Source organism: Rhinopithecus bieti, unplaced genomic scaffold (assembly GCF_001698545.2).
Source record: "Rhinopithecus bieti isolate Rb0 unplaced genomic scaffold, ASM169854v2 scaffold_13704, whole genome shotgun sequence".
NCBI classification, from domain to species: Eukaryota; Metazoa; Chordata; class Mammalia; order Primates; family Cercopithecidae; genus Rhinopithecus; species Rhinopithecus bieti.
The window spans coordinates 1,976,399-1,995,868 of NW_016808231.1; the positions used below are offsets into that span (position 1 = coordinate 1,976,399).

At 37.9% G+C, this 19,470-nt stretch overlaps 1 protein-coding gene across 1 annotated transcript in view; it reads right to left on the reverse strand.

The window, feature by feature from the left end:
• The window catches only part of PSMD1 (proteasome 26S subunit, non-ATPase 1), a 129,972-nt gene that overhangs the window by 8,180 nt on the left and 102,322 nt on the right, over positions 1-19,470 (reverse strand). Inside the window, 3 exon segments of the mRNA XM_017886359.1 lie at positions 1,319-1,411; positions 3,274-3,443; positions 11,431-11,533. Of these exon segments, the coding sequence (XP_017741848.1) occupies positions 1,319-1,411; positions 3,274-3,443; positions 11,431-11,533 (366 nt within the window).

The window sequence follows — 19,470 nt, forward strand, 5'->3', positions numbered from 1 at the left end:
TATATATATATATATATAAAATCAAAGAATAAATGGGAAAACTAAACAGGACATTTATTGAAATAATTTACTACTCTTGTCATCAAGTGAATCTTTAGTTCTTGAGGGCTTGTGTCCAATATAACTCTTCCCTTTTTTGATCTGTAGCCTACCTTGGATATGAATTTGCTATCATGTACTTCCAAAATTGAGACTTGAGGGTGCTATCGCCTTTTTGCTTTATGGGAAAGCAATGGGAAATAGAACAATTTCCTTCAGTGCTGGCTGTAGAGATATTCTCTCTGGACTACACGTCTTACAATGCCAATACACAGTGTGTGAGTGGTTAGTCTGTATTATTCTCCTTCATGGGTCTCACTGAAAACAAAGGTGAAAAGCTGCGCAATACTAGTGTAAATGCTGACTGTTGCAGACCCAAAGGAGGGTCTGAAACATAGCTGATGAAACAAGATGCTGTCAAGGATATTCCTTAACTGCCACCTCAAATTTGGTTAATTATCCTTACTTATACACAAAATTTACAGCAAATAATCAACAACTGGCCAATATGAACATTATCATGAGAGAAAGAGCCATTTTCCTATATATAAGGTATCAAAAAAGTATAATTTTACTGAGTAAAATTTTATGGGCAAGTAGAACTCTTTAATGTATTGTTCTTTGATTTAATACAGGAGTGTCCTCATACACAGTTGGTAGGAGTATAAAGTGATTATGTCCATTTTGAAAGGCAAATTAGTTAATAATTATGAACATAATGTGCATTACTTTTTGATCAAGTAACCTCACATTCAGGATTCTAACCTACAGATATACTCACACAGTGCACAAATAAATGTGTATAAAGACTTTCAATTTCAGGCTCACTTGTGTAGGGGTAACAAATGAGAAATAACCTTAAATGAATATCAAAGAAAAAACTGGTAAAACAAACAGTACTACACACAGTAAAGGCATTGTTTTGCAGCTCTGGGAAAAAATGGGATCTGTATACATTGAAAGTTTAAAAAAAAAATATGGTTAATGTGAAAACAACAAGATGCAGAAAAGTATGTAGAGAATAATTCTATTTGTGGTATAAAAAGTACTGACATGTGCAGAGAAAACCTTCAGAGGGATTCAGAAGTTGTGACTCCTGTGACAATGAGACTTGGATGACCAAGAGACGAAAAGGACTTTTACTGCATATTCTTGTGTAATGTCAAATGTTAGCATAAGAAGTTACTCTTAAAACATAAAACATATTTAAAGAAAAAGTAAAATACTCAGTGGCCTATATGTAAGTACAAATGCTGCTTAAAAGGAACAAAGAACCTACCTTTTCCTTTTCTTTTTCTTTTGGTACTTCCAGAGGGGCAGGATATGCAAATGTGGATGGTTTACAGTTCGATTTATACTGAACTTTCGGCATCTGAAGAAATTCCATTAAAATAACATTGGCTTTAAGTATTCTGTGCTCTCCACAAACATACAGATACAAAAGGAGACCAAAGTTTTAATGCAGGCTATATGTTCAACTATGTTATGACTCCTCTCTGAAAGGCATGTCTTCTTTTACTGATTTAGTTTTTAGATTCTTTACAGAATTACCTGCAGTTCTCTATACTTTTCTTAATCTCTGTGCCTTTGAATGGGCATCCCTTTATCTTTATGAACAAACCAACCTGCTTCAATGGGTAAGTCCTATTCATGGTGTGAGCATCAGATCAACTGTTCTCTCCTTTGTAAAGCATTTGATGGTCTATCCCGCATACAAACTGCCATTTCCCTTCTTTGTACCAGACTAATAACTTACACTAGCCTGTATAATCATTACCTAGTGACCAGTTTTAAAATTTTTTGGTCTGAATTTTTCCTTTCTCTCTCTCTCTCTCTCTCTCTCTCTCTCTCTCTCTCTCTCCCCCCCCCCCCCCCCCCCCCTCTCCCCCCCTCCCTCTTTCTTCCTTTCTTTTTTTTTTTTTTTTGGAAGGAGGTACTCTGTTTCCCCAACTGGAAAGGAGGGGGGCAACTTCCGCCTCCTGCAACCTCTGACTCCCGGGTTCAAGCGATTCTCCTGCCTCAGCCTCCCAAGTAGCTGGGACTACAAATGTGCACAACCACACCTGGTCTGAATTTTTCTCTATTTACCCAATCTGCATTGATGGAGGATGATAATAAACACCACCATAAGGACAAGGAAACTTATCTTCTCCATCCCATTTTCATTACAAAGAGTAAAAACAGCAATCATAAAATTGTTTGGCAGAGAATAAAATAGGTTATACAGGATGTTTAATTACAATGAGGGATTGGGAAACCAAGGGATTCTTGTTCTGACAATAAAGCTCCTCAATATTTACAAACATGAGCAGTTTTCATACCAAAACACTTAACAAAGGATAACTGGCTGTACAGCTATACTGAAAAATCAATACAAAGAAATATTCTATTTTTGCCAGTTTTAAGCCTAAAACTTTTCCACTCTGAAAATTTAGAACATTTCAACGGTGGTGACAAGATGTAAGAGTTATTTAGAGGTCAAAAAGCCTTTTGACTTTTAAAGAACAAGAAGATGAATCATCAAGTCACAGGACTAAGAAAGACCTAAACATAAACTCCACTAAAAAAATATGACTACAAATGTGATCTCAGGGCATGCAGTGCCTTAAATTTCTGACTTAAGTGAGCAGTTTCATTCCAACAGATTCCCTAGCTCCTCACTGTTGGTCTTGTTTTCTGCTTCTACCAAAGGGTCATCCTCCTATTTTGCCTTTTCCCTTTAGTAACAATTCTGTCTTCCATCAACCACTCGAGCATCAGATAACTCTGAAAAACTAAATCTGAAAGATTTAATTTAATCTGGGCATTCTTCCTTGCCCAGATTACTACAATAGCACTGTAATGTGTTTCCACTGATACCAGAAAGATCTTTCTAAATGGAAATCTCATGTCCATTTATCATCTGAAATCCTTCAACGGTTCCAAGCCTTTAGTATTAAACAAAATTCATCAGAGTGGTATATAAAGCCTCTTCATATCTTTATATTTAGCCCCCTTGCACACCATTCGTTCTCAACTAATTGAGGTTACACAGCTAGTAAGGAGATACGATTTTCAAAACTTTCAATGACATATACCATTCGAAAAGTTGATGATTCAACTTGAAGGGAAAATGTTATTATAAGATGTTAACTCATCTTTAAAATTTAATGGAAATCCTTGCAAGTGGGTGGTAAATATGAATAAGATACGGTGAATAGGAAATACTACAAAGCTGAGGTCTCACAGACATACCTTTAAGTCCTTGTTAAGGCCAATGACACAGGTAGGGGTATAAGCCAATGACAGGAAGTGTGAAAGAGGAAACCAGAACCAGAACTGGGTAAATACAAGGACGCCAACCACAGAAGGCATATGAGTGTGACCAGTTCTGGACTGTAAGGAGATTGTGACATTATGACCACCTGCAGAAAAAGAGAGAAACCATGAACAATAATAATATTGTCCTATTATTATAGTAGGACAATAATAATGATATCTTTCTTTCTTCTTTTTTTTTTTTTTAGAGAGACAGGGTCTTACTCTGTTACCCAAGCTCGGGGTGACAGAGTGAAACACTGCACCCAAGTACAGCCGCACGATCATGGCTCACAGAAGCCTCGACCTCCTGGCCTCAGGGGATACTCCTGCTTTAGCCTTCCAAGTAGCTATGACTACAGGTGCGCACCACCACACCTGGCTAACTTTTAAATTTTTTGTAGAGATGGAAGTCTCACTATGTTGCCCAGGCTAGTTTCAAACTCCTAGCCTCATGTGATCCTCCTGATTCAGCCTCCCAAAGTCTTGGGATTACAAGCAAGTGAGCCACCACGCCCAGGCAATAATAAAGATTTGTAAGTGCTGCAGTAGGGAAACATCTGGTGATGATTCTAAAAGCACAATTCATATGTGCAGTCTAATATGCAGTTCTTGGAATTAGTGAGTTATCCAGGCTCTGCAAAATTGGAAGTATACTTTTAACTGGATTCAGCACACATCTTGACTTACTTTCTCTATAGGCAGGCGTTTTTCAAAAACTAGCCCTGAAGGGTATCAAAACTGTGATGCTAAATTAAGTATTAATCTGCATTATGTATTGGTTTTTCATGTGCTAATAAAAGTAAAGTTTTAGTATATACTTTTTGCACACAATAGCAGAGGCAAGCATAGATACTGTTTGCTTAGTTTTACTCTTTCTGCTTCAATCATATGCAAATACATATTTATAATATACTTACACATTTATAAAAATTTATATAAAACAGTAAAGAATATGTTCTGACTCTTGGTCTTTTAGGTGCTAAGCAGCATAAACATTACTAGAATTTTGAGAAATATCCCTTACAAATTATGAAGATTTATATGCAGCTACATAAAAATCTAAGAAAGCACTGAGCATTACCCTGCGAATTATTAAACCACTTAAATTGGTGGGAGGAGCTCTGACATTAACTAGCCCTGTAACCACGAACAAAACACTTTATTTCTAAGTCCTTTTCTCCCATTAGCAAAATGAGGGGTTGAATTTGAACACTTGAACTAGAAAAAGAAAACTTAACCTCTAACCCTTGATTCAACTGAAATTTTTCTAAGGAAACACAGTATGTAAAAGAATGAAATGAGAGCTGCTTCTGTTTAATCAGAAGTTTGGACTGCTGGGAGAATATATGGCCTGGAACCAGGGATCCCCAAATCCTGGGGCTACAGACCTGTCCATGGCCTGTTAGGAACCAGGCCGCAAGCAGGAGGTGAGTGGAGGGCACGTGGGCATTACCACCTGAGCTCTGTCTCCTGTCAACTCAGCAGTGGCATTAGATTCTCAAAGCAGTGTGAACCTTATTGCGAACCGCGCATGAGAGGGATCTAGGCCGAACGTTCCTTATGAGAATCTAATGCCTGCTGATCTGAGGTGGAAAAGTTTCATCCTGAAACCACCCCACTCTTCTCGTGGAAAAAAAAATTGTCTTCCACGAAACCTGTCCCTGGTGTCAAAAAGGTTGTGGACTGCTGCCCTGGACTATTACTCTACAGAGTGTAGATAAAGTTTGAAAGCCAGTGAACTAGAGCTAAGATCCAAGCCATCAGTTGGGGAGAGCTGGTGAGTCCTTGTAAGGCTGAGATTCTAGGAGGCTATGACAGATTACAAACTCAAATGCCTTTAGGAACGAGTCAAGTAAACAAAGAAGGAGTAAGTGGGCTGGGAGCAGTGGGGACTGAAGCAAACTGGAAAGTACATGTCCTATTTAAAGGGAGCTTGTTACTAGGGGTGTAGGTCCAGGGTTACTAGGTCATTTTGTTTTTAAAACTGAAGCAAACTGGAAAATACAAGTTCTATTTAAAGGGAACATCTTACTAGAGTGTAGGTCCAGGGTCACTAGGTCATTTTGTTTTTAAAAGTAGACTCTGGATTTTGACCAAAATCCTGCAAATTTTGTTAGGCAGGCAAAACAAAATACACCATTGTCAGATTTGGCCCATGCGCTAGATGGTAACAGTGTTAGTGCTGGATCACAGAACTTTGAAATGCAAATATCTTCTTTTAAATAATATATCCTATAAAAATGGGGCTTGTCTGTGCCTAATCAGGGCCTTAACTTGAATTCCAATGTGGATTCCTGTTGCTCACATTTCTCTTCTCTTGATCTCAGTGTTTTACAGGCACCTTCACATTTTGCTTGGAGTCAAGAACCAAACACTGACTTGACTTTACTAAACCAAACAGCATTTTAATTTTTATAAGAATCAGGGTTCTACTGTTCAACCAAATAATCTAGATTTTCTTAATACTCCACTATAGATATTTAAAATTTTCATCTGAAAAAAAGGCCAGGTATACTTTAATTTTGTTTTTCCAATAGAAATGAATTATATACATTTATTGTCTACTTGTACTCTTCCCTATGCTAACTCCCATTCACTGAATGCTTACTATATATTGAGGATTGTTAACAACATACTGGAAAAGATCCTAAGGAGACTCCAGTCTCACAAAGAAGACAGATAATTCAGTAATTAAAATAAGACATGAAACTATTATGATAGCTATAAACCTGGGTGCTAGTGGGAGCATTTCACTAAGACATAGTAACTAACCTGGGATGGAAGCTGGGGAGGGCAGAAGAGAGGAAAAGGATGCCTAGCTAACGTGCTATTTGATCTAACTTTGAAGCTGAATTTCCTTTTAGTTCAATGAAATCTATCTTCTTCGAACTTAGACGCTAAATTAGTCCTTTGTTCTAACATTCTGAGATTTAATAAACAAGGCAGAGTTTATCATATTGATAATTTGCAGTTTAACAAACTTCAATCATCTTCTTTATCTTCAGCTTTTCTCCCTGAAGAGACTGAATCACTGAGTTCTCATAAACTTCAACTTCATTCCATCCCTTGAAGTTGCTCTCTCTAGACTTTTCTCTACTACCAGTAATTTTCTTTTTCTTTTCTTTCTTTTTTTTTTTTTTGAGACAGAGTCTCATTCTGTCGTCCAGGCTGCAGTGTGGTGGCGCAATCTCAGCTCACTGCAACCTTCACCTCCCAGGCTCAAGCGATTCTCGTGCCTCAGCCTCCTGAGTACCTGGGAATATAGGCATGCACCACCATGCCCAGCTAATTTTTGTATTTTTAGTAGAGACAGCGTCTCACCATGTTGGCCAGGCTGGTCTCAAACTCCTGACCTCAAATGATCCACCCACTTCAGCCTCCCAAAATGATGGGATTACAGGCGTGAGCCACCAAGCCTGGCCTATTACCATTAATTTTACTGAGAGAAGATCAAGACTGCAAATTCTTCTAATGCAGTTACAGCATGGTATTCTACAAGGATAGGTTATTAAAAAGTGAAAAAAGGACATGAGATTAATTTTATGCTCATAACAGTGAACACTACAGTATAGAACTTTTATGTAGGGTTGGGTATGGTGGCTCACACCTGTAATCCCAGCACTTTGGGAGGCCAAGGTGGGTGGACTGCCTGAGATCAGGAGTTCATGACCAACCTGGGCAACACGGTGAAATCCACTAAATACAAAAAATTCGCCAGGCGTGGCGGCGTGCACCTGTAGTCCCAGCTACGGGAGAGGCTGAGGCAGAATTGCTTGAACCCAGGAGGTAGAGGCTGCAGTGAGCCGAGACCATGCCACTGCACTCCAGGCTGGATGACAGAGTGGGGCCAAAAAAAACCAAAAAACTTTTATGTAATAAATGTCTAAAGCAAAAATTGTTATAAATAAAGAGAAATAGAAGCACCAAAACTTGATTGGTCCACAAGACAAACAGATAAAGCAAAAAAGCCCCAAACAAAGAAAAAAAGAAGGAAAAAAAAAGAAGAAAAAGAAAAGATAAACAGAGGCTGAAAGAGGAAGGAAGGAGAACACACTGAGATGACTTGTAGTAAATCTGGCAGAGAAGAGGCGAAACACAGAATTATCTTTCCCCAATTATTTTTTCTTATTATGTAATTTCATTTTATATTTTAATTAAAATTTGTTTTCTTTTTTTGTACTGTTCCTTGCAGAGCAGGGTTACCCTACAGGTAGTGTGCCCAGAGCAGTCTCCTCCAATTCGTAACTAGTAACCCTAATACTGTAAAAACCAGCAAAAAACTGTGGTAGTGGTGAACAAACAAGTGAAGGGGTGCAGTCTAAAATCATACACTTTAAAAAGTGGCAGCTAAAAGAGAAAAAAAAGATTACAGAGCAGTAAAATGTTATCCCTAAATCTTGTTTTGAATACTCACCACCAAAAGAAGTAATCTGAAAAGGCTACATAATGTATTCTTCAAACTATGAAAATCTGGAAAAGGCAAAACTAAAACTGTGGAGACAGTTCAATTAGGATGAGCAGTAAGTTCAGCAGATCTACAGTACAGCATGATGACTACAGCTAATTATAATGTACTGTATATTTGAAAATTGCTTAAAGAGATCTTAAATTTTCTCCTAACAAAAAATGGTAAGTATGAAAGGAGACAGATATGATAATTAGCTTGATTTAACTATTTTACTATATATATATATATATTCAAACATCATGTACACAGTATGTACAATTTCTATTTATCAACCATACCTTAATAAAATAAATAAAATAAATTTTTTAAAAGAAAAGAATGAAAAGGGGACATCACTACAGATTCCACAGACATTGAAAAAGTAAGAGGATATTATAAAAAACTTTCAGTAAATTCCTAACTTTATTTACTAAAACAAAATAAAATAAAACCATGGAGACGGTGAAAAGGTCAGGGGCTTATGGGGAGGGCAAGGAGGGATGAACAGGTTAAGCATAGAGAATTTTTAGGGTAGTGAACCTATTTTATATGATATTGTTATGGTAGATATATGTCATTAAAGATCTATCAAAACCCATAAAATGTACAACATAAAGAGTGAACTCTAATGTAAACTAGGGACTTTAGTTAATAATAATGTGTTAATATTGGTTCATTGATTTTAAGCAAATATACCACACTAACACAAGATGCCAACAACAGGGGAAATTGGAGGGGCAAAGGGGACATACGGAAACTCTGCATTTCTTACTCAATTTTTCCTAAACATTTTTAAAAGCCCAATTAAAAAAACTTAATTACTGATAAAATCCAGTCAATTAAGTGTCTAGACTTAGTATAGATAATCTAAGAATGAAAAAGCTGCAATAAAAGAAATGGGCACTAAATCAATTTAAATATGAAACTAAGACCGTACAATTGTAAGAATTATGATTTCTGAGGACAATGTAAATATCACAAACTGTTGACAACATAAACACATAATATAAAAATATTGGAAGGTAGTGAAGAATGAGAAGGGAGAAACTATGGATATCCATATATGTAGCTTGTAAATGGCAGGGAATCAATACCATCTAGAATTGAAATGGTTTTTACCTAAAATATTTATAGAATATTTTCTTTATCTATAAACAGCTGCAAGGAAATATTTTTTAAATTAAAAAGAAAGAGAAAAGTAAACTATGCCTCAATATTCAAATTTTAACCAGAAAACTCTCAACTTCTTGGGAAATAAAAACCAACCAAACAAAAAACTCCATTAGACAAATAGGTTAAAAGAGAGGAACATTTGCCTCAAAAATTTAGAAAAGAACACCAAAGTTATAAAACAGCAAATAATAAAGATAAGATCAAATATAAACAATTTACAAAAAAAGAACAGAGTAAGTACATAAATAGAGAAATTACTGGCAAACCTAATAAAGAAAAAAGGATTAATCAAATTAGAAAGGAGATGTGGATTTTTTTTTAAAAGAAAGAGGACATATGAGGGAGATTATCTAAAATTATAAAAGGACTCTGAAAACTGTGGTATGATTAAAACACTCTCAGCAAGTAGAAAACCCAACAACATTAAAAACAAAAGTTTATGACAGTCATCAAATAATGGCAGCTTCTTTTCCTGATCTCCTTCACTACAAATATACACACATTCCTAGTTGACTGAGGAAAGAATGACTGCAACAAATAAGGCTAACAGTGTTTTTCTTAGAAGACAATGGCTAATAATGTGGAAAAAATGCTTCCTTAATAATAGAACTACTATAAAACCTTGCGATGTTATTCCTCACCTTTCAAATCAGCAAAATAAAAGGATTATATTCACATGGATAGGGTAAATCAAGAAAAAGAATCACATGCTTGAACAATGAAGTATGTATATGCTCTTCTCCTCTTATCCTATTGAAAGGTCACCAATAATAACGTTAAGGCATATGTCAAATGAACTCCAAGTCTAAGGAACTAAAAGCACACCACTCTATCTTTTGAAACAGACTATGGTATTATAGTGGACAGTGAGAATTCTGGAGCCAGATGGCACAGTGTGCTCTGTATGCATTCATTAGGTAAATATTCAATTTATTTTATAAGTGATTTGGCTGCTAGAATTTATTTAAAATATGTTTTCCTCAAAAATGATTCAATGTCAACTTGTTTAAAATTCATATAATACTAAGAAAATTAAAGGAAAAATAAATTGGCTGGGCACAGTGGTTCACATCTATAATCCCAGCACTTTGGAAGGTCGAGGTGGAACACTGCTCGAGTGCAGGAGTTCAAGACAAGCCTGAGAAACATAGTGAAACCCTTAGTGAGATCCTATCTCTATAAGAAGTTTAAACAATTAGTTGGGTGTGGTGACATATGCTTGTAGTCTCAGCTACTTGGGAGGCTGAGGCAAGAGTATTGCCTGAGCCCAGGAGGTTAAGGCTGCAGCAAGCCATGCTCGTGCCACTGCACTCCGGCTTGGGTGACAGAGTGAGACTCTGTCTTAAAAGAAAAAAAAAAAACAAAAAACCAACCAACAGTCACTTTACTAAGTGATAGGCACTGTCACCACTGTCACTGTCACCAGGCTGGAGTGCAGTGAAGCAATCGCGGTTCACTGCAACCTCTGCCTCTCGGGTTCAAGTGATTCTCCTGCCTCGGTCTCCTGAGTATCTGGGATTACAGGCCTATGCCACTGCTCCTGGCTAATTTTTTTTTGTATTTTTAGTAGACGGGGTTTCACCATGTTGGCCAGGCTGGTCTTGAACTCTTGACCTCAGGTGATCCACCTGCCTTGGGCTCCCAAAGTGCTGGGATTACAGACGTGAGCCACTGTTCCCGGCCAACAGCCTGCACTCTTTTTTTTTTTTTTCTTTCTTTGAGTCCAAGTTTTGCTCTTGTTGTCCCAGCTGGAGTGCAATGATGTGATCTTGACTCACCACAACCTCCATCTCCTGGGTTCAAGCAATACTCCTGCCTCAGCCTCCCAAGTAGCTAGGATTACAGGCCTGTGCCACCACACCTGGTTAATTTTGTATTTTTAGTAGAGACAGGGTTTCTCCATGTTGGTCAGGCTGGTCTCGAACTCCCAACTTCAGGTGATAAACCTACCTCGGCCTCCCAAAGTGCTGGGATTATACGCGTGAACCACCACGCCTGGCTTGTACTTTTTTTTTTTTTTGAGATGGAGTTTCACTCTCGTTGCCTAGGCTGGAGTGCAATGGCGCAATCTCAGCTCACTGCAACCTCCACCTCCTGGGTTCAAGCAACTCTCCTGCCTCATCCTCCCGAGCAGTTGGGATTACAGGCATGCACCACCATGCCCAGCTAATTTTGTGTTTTAGTAGAGACGGGGTTTCTCCATGTCGGTCAGGCTGGTCTTGAACTCCCGACCTCAGGTGATCTGCCCACTTCGGCCTCCCAAAGTGCTGGGATTACAGGCGTGAGCCACCATGCCCACCCAGGCCTGTACTCTTAAATGTACATGATCTCTACGAACTGCAGGCTCCAAATTTTCTCCAGGAATAATTTGCCTCAGACTCAATTTCCATTATGTCATATAGTTAGAGCAGACAGTTATTTTATTAGATTTAGTTTAAATAAATAAATCATGAAGACTTAAAAACATTTACCTGCATCCAGTATGCCCTGGGCCAGAATAGCACCAAACTTGGCCATGACATCATCATGCTTATCATTGATGACTTTGGAATACAGCTGTCTGAACTGATTTACCTGAAGGAGCAACAGAAAGAATTACAGTCTAAGTCTATTCATTTGTGGTACCATTTTAGAACAGGGAATAATATTGCTCCAATGATAATGAGACTTAGTTCTGAGTTTTGTAATACTCAAGAGAAGGATATGGACCAGACTTGAAGGCAGAGCAGTTCCGTGGTTGAAATCACGGGTGTTATGACCTTTCAGTGTGGGAGCACCAGCTCTGTCTTCAATCCTCATTCCACAGTGGATGTTTCAAAGTCAAAGGAATGTTGAATGCGATTTCATACATTACCACTGTTAGTCAGCAGGCCTAAAGAGTCCAGGCAAACACTAAGGCTTTCATTGCATTTTGAATTATAGCTATTCTGTTTACCACCAATCTTGCGGGTTTCCTAAAAAGCATAGTCCTTCAGTTCCACCTTAAAGTAAATTACCCTTCACCAAAGCTGTGCGAGGTATCTTTTGGATTAAGTATATTCACATAAAGATTTCCATTATCTACTCACATTAATTTTCTGCGGACATGTCAGAATCTGTACTCGTACCAAAAGGAGCATATCAGAATGGCAAATGTGCTGACTCACTTAGGGTGGGATTACTGGTAATTCTTTATCCTTTCTGCATTTTCTAAAATTAATATGCATTATTTTTATGATTAGAAAATATATTTATAAAATATATTTTGTATGAATAAAGAGAATGATTCTTTTAAATCTGTTTGGGTGACAATAAGTAAACTATTTTATGCTTCTTCTGTCTTACACTTCTCTGTTTTCCCAACAGTGCTTTTCAAATGGTAGGCACCCAGGAAGAAGTCGGCTTGTTCAAGAAGCACATAATCATGGAGCTCCCCAAATCTGCCAAAAGCAGAAAATATCAAATTTGAGTTTCCTAATATAATGACTTTATCTGCATTACATATTCTTTCAGAATCTTTTCCCCCTTTTCATCTGTCTTGGTCCGGGAGGCCACAATGTGATATAGTGGCAGAATAATAGAATCACACAACCCTGGCTTATAAGCTGTTCTTATAAGCGGTTTGGGTAAGTTACTACCTTTTATGAACCTCAGTATCTTCATCTCTACAGGGATGTTAGCACCTACCTTACATGGCTATTATAGGATTATATGAGGTAACATATATGTAGTGTAATGTATAAAGGGCATCTCATAGTTCAATAAGCATGACTGTTTCACCATACAGGAGAAAAATCCTACCAATCCCTCCTATTATCTCGGCAAATCTAAATGCTACAAAGAAATAATATTCCTTGAACATGGTTCTCATTTTTTATTCACAGGCAGCAACAGAATATAGTGGGGAAATAATGAACTAACTCTGCCACTACCCAGCACACAACCACTTAAGCCACTTACTTCTCTAGGATTTCTTTAACTATAAAACCAAGCATGATTAAATCATCACTAAATTCCCCTCTGCTTTAAAAAATTCTCATGTGGCCGGGTGCAGTGGGTCACAACTATAATCCTAGCACTTTGCAGGAGGCCGAGCAAGGTGAATTACCTGAGGTCAGGAGTTTGAGACCAGCCTGCCCAATATGGCAAAGCCCTGTCTCTACTAAAAATACAAAAAATGAGCTGGGCATGGTGGCGGTGCCTGTAATCCCGCTACTCAGAGGCTGAGGCCAGTGAGAATCGCTTGACCGTGAGCAAAGGTTGCAGTGAACTGAGATCACGCCACTGCACTCCAGCTGGCGACAAGAGCAAAACTCCATCTCAAAAAAAAAAAAAAAAAAAAAAATTCTCATGTGAATGCTTTTATTCTGGTTCCACAAGTCAAATTTCTTTGATTCTAAACTTATTTTAATGAACACTTTACATTACCTTATGTGATGGAATTTTATGTCTAAAGGCTGAAGAAAATTTCCTGAAATTATAAAAAGAAACATAGAACGAAAGCACTGGAATGTACATTTAGGGGAAGTAATTTAAATATAAAATACACCAAAATAATGGAAAAACGTTCAGTAAAACTGAAAAATGATTAAAAAATCAGTGCAAACATATAATAGGCTATCTAACTAATATTACAGTAGAATGCTTAAAAAGCTAGTTTTAATCAATTTTAAATGTTTTTCTCACATTTTATTTGCTTAGTATCAGTAACTTAATTTTCATTATTGTAATTCTTGGTAAAGAATTCCCCTCTATTACACATCTAGTTACAGATATGAAACTAAAGACAAGCAAAACAATTGGTGCTGCTTGCTATCACAAGCAATTAAGGTAATCAGGGTGAGTGATTAAGTATTTCCAACTCAATTTCATTGTTAATAAATAGATGGTTTCCCCCCACCAAAAAAACCAAAATGTAGAATTTGCAGGAGAAAAATCATATGTTTCTCCATTTTATTTCACGACAATCTCACAAAAAAAGACAATTAAAATTTTATGCAACTCTGTGATCCATGCATTGTACTATGTATGAGTATTTAAAATCTACCTTCTCAAAAGCATGCATTTTAACATTTGTCAAGTTTTACTTGTATACTGCTGGGAAAAAGCCCACTCTGAGATGTCAGGGAGAAAGCAATAATGTTCCTTGGAGTTGTTTCTGTTGGTACTTATCATCTGAATGTGACTCCTCCTTTCTATTTTTCTATCTTCCTGGTTATGGAAATGTAGCTGTACATCAAGGATCAGTTTTGGAGGTGTTTTTTCTTTTTCTTTTTTGAGATGGAGTCTGGCTCTGTTGCCCAGGCTGGAATGCAGTGGCACAATCTCGGCTCACTGCAAGCTCTGCCTCCTGGGTTCACGCCATTCTCCTGACTCAGCCTCCTGAGTAACTGGGACTACAGGCGCCCGCCATCACGCCAGGCTACTTTTTCTATTTTTAATAGAGACGGGGTTTCACCATGTTAGCCAGGATGATCTTGATCTCCTGACCTTGTGATCTGTCCACCTCAGCCTCCCAAAGTGCTGGGATTACAGACGTGAGCCACTGCGCCCGGCCTGGAGGTGTTTTTTCTCTCTGTGAAATTATATTTGCGCTTATGACTTCAACTATATGTCTGTAATTCCTTCTATGAAATTCTTGAGGTGAGATGTATTTTGGAATTCAGAATTTAGAAGGCTAACATGATGCATATCCACATATACAATACGCCCAGTGTAGTATTGCTCCATATATTATTATATCCCATAATAAATTATTTCTGAAGTAGCACAATATATGAATATTTATACTAAGTAGGATAAATGATAATGAATTAATAATTGCATCCAAATGAGTCTTTAAAACCAACCAACCTCTTTGAATTTTCAGAGCTTTTGGATTTTTTCAGAGCTTTTGAATTTTCAGAGCAATGGTAGATAAAGGGCTATAAACACACACACACGCTTTTTTTTCCCTTAAGACAGTCTCACTGTATCACCCAGGCTGGAGTGCAGTGGTGTGACTTCGGCTCACTGCAACCTCTGCCTCCCAAGTTCAAGTGATTCTCCTACCTCAGCCTCCCAAGTAGCTGAGACTACAGGCACCCGCCACCATGCCCAGCTAATTTTTTTTTTTGTATTTTTAGTAGAGACGGGGTTTCACTACATTGTCCAGGCTGGTCTTGAACTCCTGACCTCGTGATCCGCCCGCCTTGGCCTCCCAAAGTGTTGGGATTACAGGCGTGAGCCACTGCGCCTGGCCTATATAATTTTTTTTATGGCCAGTTCCCAAATCTCCGTATTTAGCTTCTAATTTTTTTCCTATGCTCCCATGTTGTTTCCAACTGACATGCTGTCATGTCAAACTGAATATGCGTGAAATGAGTATTATCTTTATTCTTCCTTCAAAATATTCTTGTTGATGCTCTCATGACTTTCCCATTATCAGGATTCCAAATGAGTTTTCAGCTCCCTCCTCAATTTTATCAGCATTAATTTGCTTATGGTAGTTTTTATAGCCTTTTTCTTTTTTATTACCACTGACACTGTAGGAGTTCAAGTCCCTATCTTAAAACGACAGAGTGGTAATAGAGATAGACTACTACTTACAAATGTGCTATGCTATAAAATCATACATACTGTGATTTATTTTAGAACTGCAGGAGCTTTAATTCCACTTCCAAAGAGGGTACTTGTCAATGATAGGAGAAGCTTTCCTATACCAGGCCTTAGGCCAAATAATATTGGTAATAGGAACATCAGATTCTATACTTACAGTGTAATATTTTGATGTGAGTTTATATATGATACTTAATATGTACATGTTCAAGTAACTGTTAGTGGTGACTTTTTGTTTGTTTGTTTGTTTAGAGATAGGGTCTTGGGATGTTGTTCAGGGTGGCCTTGAACTCCCAGGCTCAAGCAATTCTCCTGCCTCAGCCACTGTGCTCATCTTAATGGTGGATTTCATTTAACAAGAATAACAAAAGATAGACAATTTAATAAAGAGGAGAGTTGGGTTCTTAGAGCAAAATAGCTCCAAGGACCTAAAAAAGAACATTACCCTTGTTAAATGTGAACCTTTGATCTAGGGATGTGTGCATGTTCCTGGGTTTATGTTTGTGAGTATGAGCTAGCGAGAAACTGAGAGAAACAAAGCAAAGATGTACTGGAGATACTTCAACTAAGAGGGCAATGTGTGGAGCTAAGTGTTAGGGATGTGACATATATTAATGGTTATATAAGACATTTCCTTTGGAAATTTCCACTGTGAATTTCACAAAATATCTGAGAAATTTCTCTTTTGAATTCCTTTGAGGGGTTTATAACTATTGATGAAATTCACATTTGATCTTTATTTTTGAGCCATTTCCACTTTATTTCATGGACTGGTTTTGCAACCTTGAAATTAAGACTCTGTAGCCTTGAGAATCTACTCCTCTTCAGAGTTTCTCAACAGATTTTTCTTTTCGGCAACATGCTGTATACCATCCCCAAAATGTCAATTTTGTCTTGTTGGCAATTATCAGATAAAGGAAAGATGATATAAACTGTAGTCTATGAAATTCTTTATCACTTGCTTAATAACAGAAAACACTTAAATTAACTTTAAGAATTCTTTTTTTTTTTTTTTTTTTTGAGACAGAGTCTCGCTCTGTCGCCCAGGCTGGAGTGCAGTGGCCGGATCTCAGCTCACTGCAAGCTCCACCTCGCAGGTTCACGCCATTCTCCTGCCTCAGCCTCCCGAGTAGCTGGGACTACAGGCGCCCGCCACCTCGCCCGGCTAGTTTTTCATATTTTTTAGTAGAGACGGGGTTTCACCGTGTTAGCCAGGATGGGTTCGATTCCCTGACCTCGTGATACACCCGTCTCGGCCTCCCAAAGTGCTGGGATTACAGGCTTGAGCCACTGCGCCCGGCCAACTTTAAGAATTCTTAAGCTGAGTAACAACTTCGCTCTAAAGAGTAGTGTTTCCTGAAAGAATTTTTGAGTTTCACAGTGTCAATTTTGCTTTTTTAGTCAGTGGCATATACATTTACATTTATCTACTCAGTTATATTAATGGCAGAGGCTACTAGTTGTGACTTCACTTTGACATTTTAATCAGTGTCTAAAATTCTGGTACAACCTGAAGATGGGAGTGTGCCCCGTGTATCTGCACCAGGTAAGACTTGGTTCAACAACAGTTCCTGGAATGATTATCCAACTCCTAAAGGACTCTGCTGCTTTTGGAACAGAGATTATAATTGTAAAATCAATGAAATCCTACAGCAGAGGATGGGAAGACAGAACATTTGTCTTGCTGACAATACAAGTAACATGAAAGCAACACGTGGAGTCAAAGTGAATAAATGTCTATGTATTACTGTTAGAGGAGGTGCATTCCATGACCAAAATTTGTTTCTTTAATGACAGTACTCAGTGGATAACTCCAAAAGTTCAGTTGAAGATCAAAAGCAAAAGTAAAAGATGTAAAAGCTACTCACATGATAGCTGCTATATTTAAAAACAAAAAGAAATGTGGTGTTTGGAAATGTTTATGTTCTAGAAGATGTAGTATATTAAGTAATAACGTTATAAAAACAGGACGAGAAGTCAGATTCTATCTTTGTAATAATACAATTTTTGAAAGTCCTGAAAATGATTTTGAGACAGAAAGAGAAACACTAAATAAACGAAGCAAAGATGACAGCAACTGTTTAGAACTTGAAATTTATTAAACAAAGCTCAATAAAATTAGAATGAATAATCAATGAGTTCTGGAAATTTTTCTTTTCTCTACCTCCTCAAATCTACTTTGCTGAAAATGAGGGTGGTATTCTATATTTGTTCGATTAGGCATAAGACAGAATGCCAACGGTTTTTTCTGTTATCAATTTTTTGACTACTTCCCATTATATGAGCAGAATTAATTAATAAATGGATACTAAAGTCCATAGCTTTAAGAATTAGAAGATCTGAAAATGTTGTGTAAGTTATACATGTCTATTTAGTATATCAAGCATGCTAATTTAATACATGTATTAAAAATAAGATACATGCATTTTCTGTTTCTTAGTAGAATGAGAAGTTTCGGCTGAAGTGACAAGATACATGAGGTATCAAACACTAACAACTTGAGGACTGAGAGATTGTCATGAGAGAATTTTATTTTATTTTTTGAGACAGGGTCTTGCTCTGTCACCCAGGAAGGAGTGCAGTGGCACAACTATGGCTCACTGCAGCCTCAGCTTCCTGGGCTTAAGAAATCCTCCCAACTCAGCTCCCAAATAGCTGGGACTACAGACGCATGCCACCATACCTAGCTAATTCTTTGTCAATTCTTTGTAGCGATGAGGCCTCCCCCTATGTTGCCCAGGTTAGCCTTGAACTCCTGGGCTCAAGTGATCCTCCCACCTCAGCCTCCCAAAGTACTGGGATTATAGGAATGAACCACTGTGCTTGGCTCATCAGAGAATTTCAAAACAGGTGTCTCAAAACTATTATGGAGTCACCCACAAGGTGGGTGTGGATTGTGGAGGATATGTGAAGGGGGATCTCTTTGAGGCAAGCTGGGTTGTGAGTCTTTCCCCCTCACTCCAAGTTTACAGAAAAGGGCTTCAGAGGGTCCACCTGGAGTGCACAATATGATCAGGGGCTCCTGTGCACCAAGGCATTAGCTATTAGCTGAGGTACTAGCACTGACAGCCTATTATATTCCTATCCAGAAGGGCAAAATGTGTAAGAGTGCTTCTGTGGAGCAGATGTGGGTGAAGTGGAAAAGAAAGCTGTCTTGGAGCCATTTGGAACTCCACCCAAAAAGATCGCCTAGGAGGGCAATGACATTCCAAAAGAGAATGTGGATGTACTCATTTCTAAACTAAGATTGTATGTATGATACAAAGTGACTGCAGGCTTTTTTTAAAATTACCTTAGAAGGATAGATCAAAAAAGTCATGGACTGTCTAAGTTTGCATCCTGTATTATCAGAGGAAAAAGTTACCCCACTGAATACATTTTTTTTTTTTTGAGACAGAGTCTCGCTCTGTCGCCCAGTGGCCAGATCTCGGCTCACTGCAAGCTCCGCCTCCTGGGTTTACACCATTCTCCTGCCTCAGCCTCCCGAGTAGCTGGGACTACAGGCGCCCGCCACCTCGCCTGGCTAATTTTTTTGTATTTTTTAGTAGAGATGGAGTTTCACCATGTTAGCCAGGATGGTCTCGATCTCCTGACCTCGTGATCTGCCTGTCTCGGCCTCCCAAAGTGCTGGGATTACAGGCTTGAGCCACTGTGCCCGGTCTGAATACATTTTAAAAGGATAGTGAAAGGCAAAAAAAGAGTTCATTTTATGATTTTAACACCCCAAGAATTCTAATTTTTCAAGCATTGTTATAAACTTAAATTAACAAAGGGACCATTAAGTCTGTAGAAAACACATTTAAAGAGCATAACATATTTAAAGTTTTTCCATTCTCTTATACTCTAAAATGCTCTCTTTACTTTTACTTTCTGTGACTTCAGTGTTCACCATATTGAAGTAAAAAATGTCCTAAAAAGACGATAAGTTACTAAAG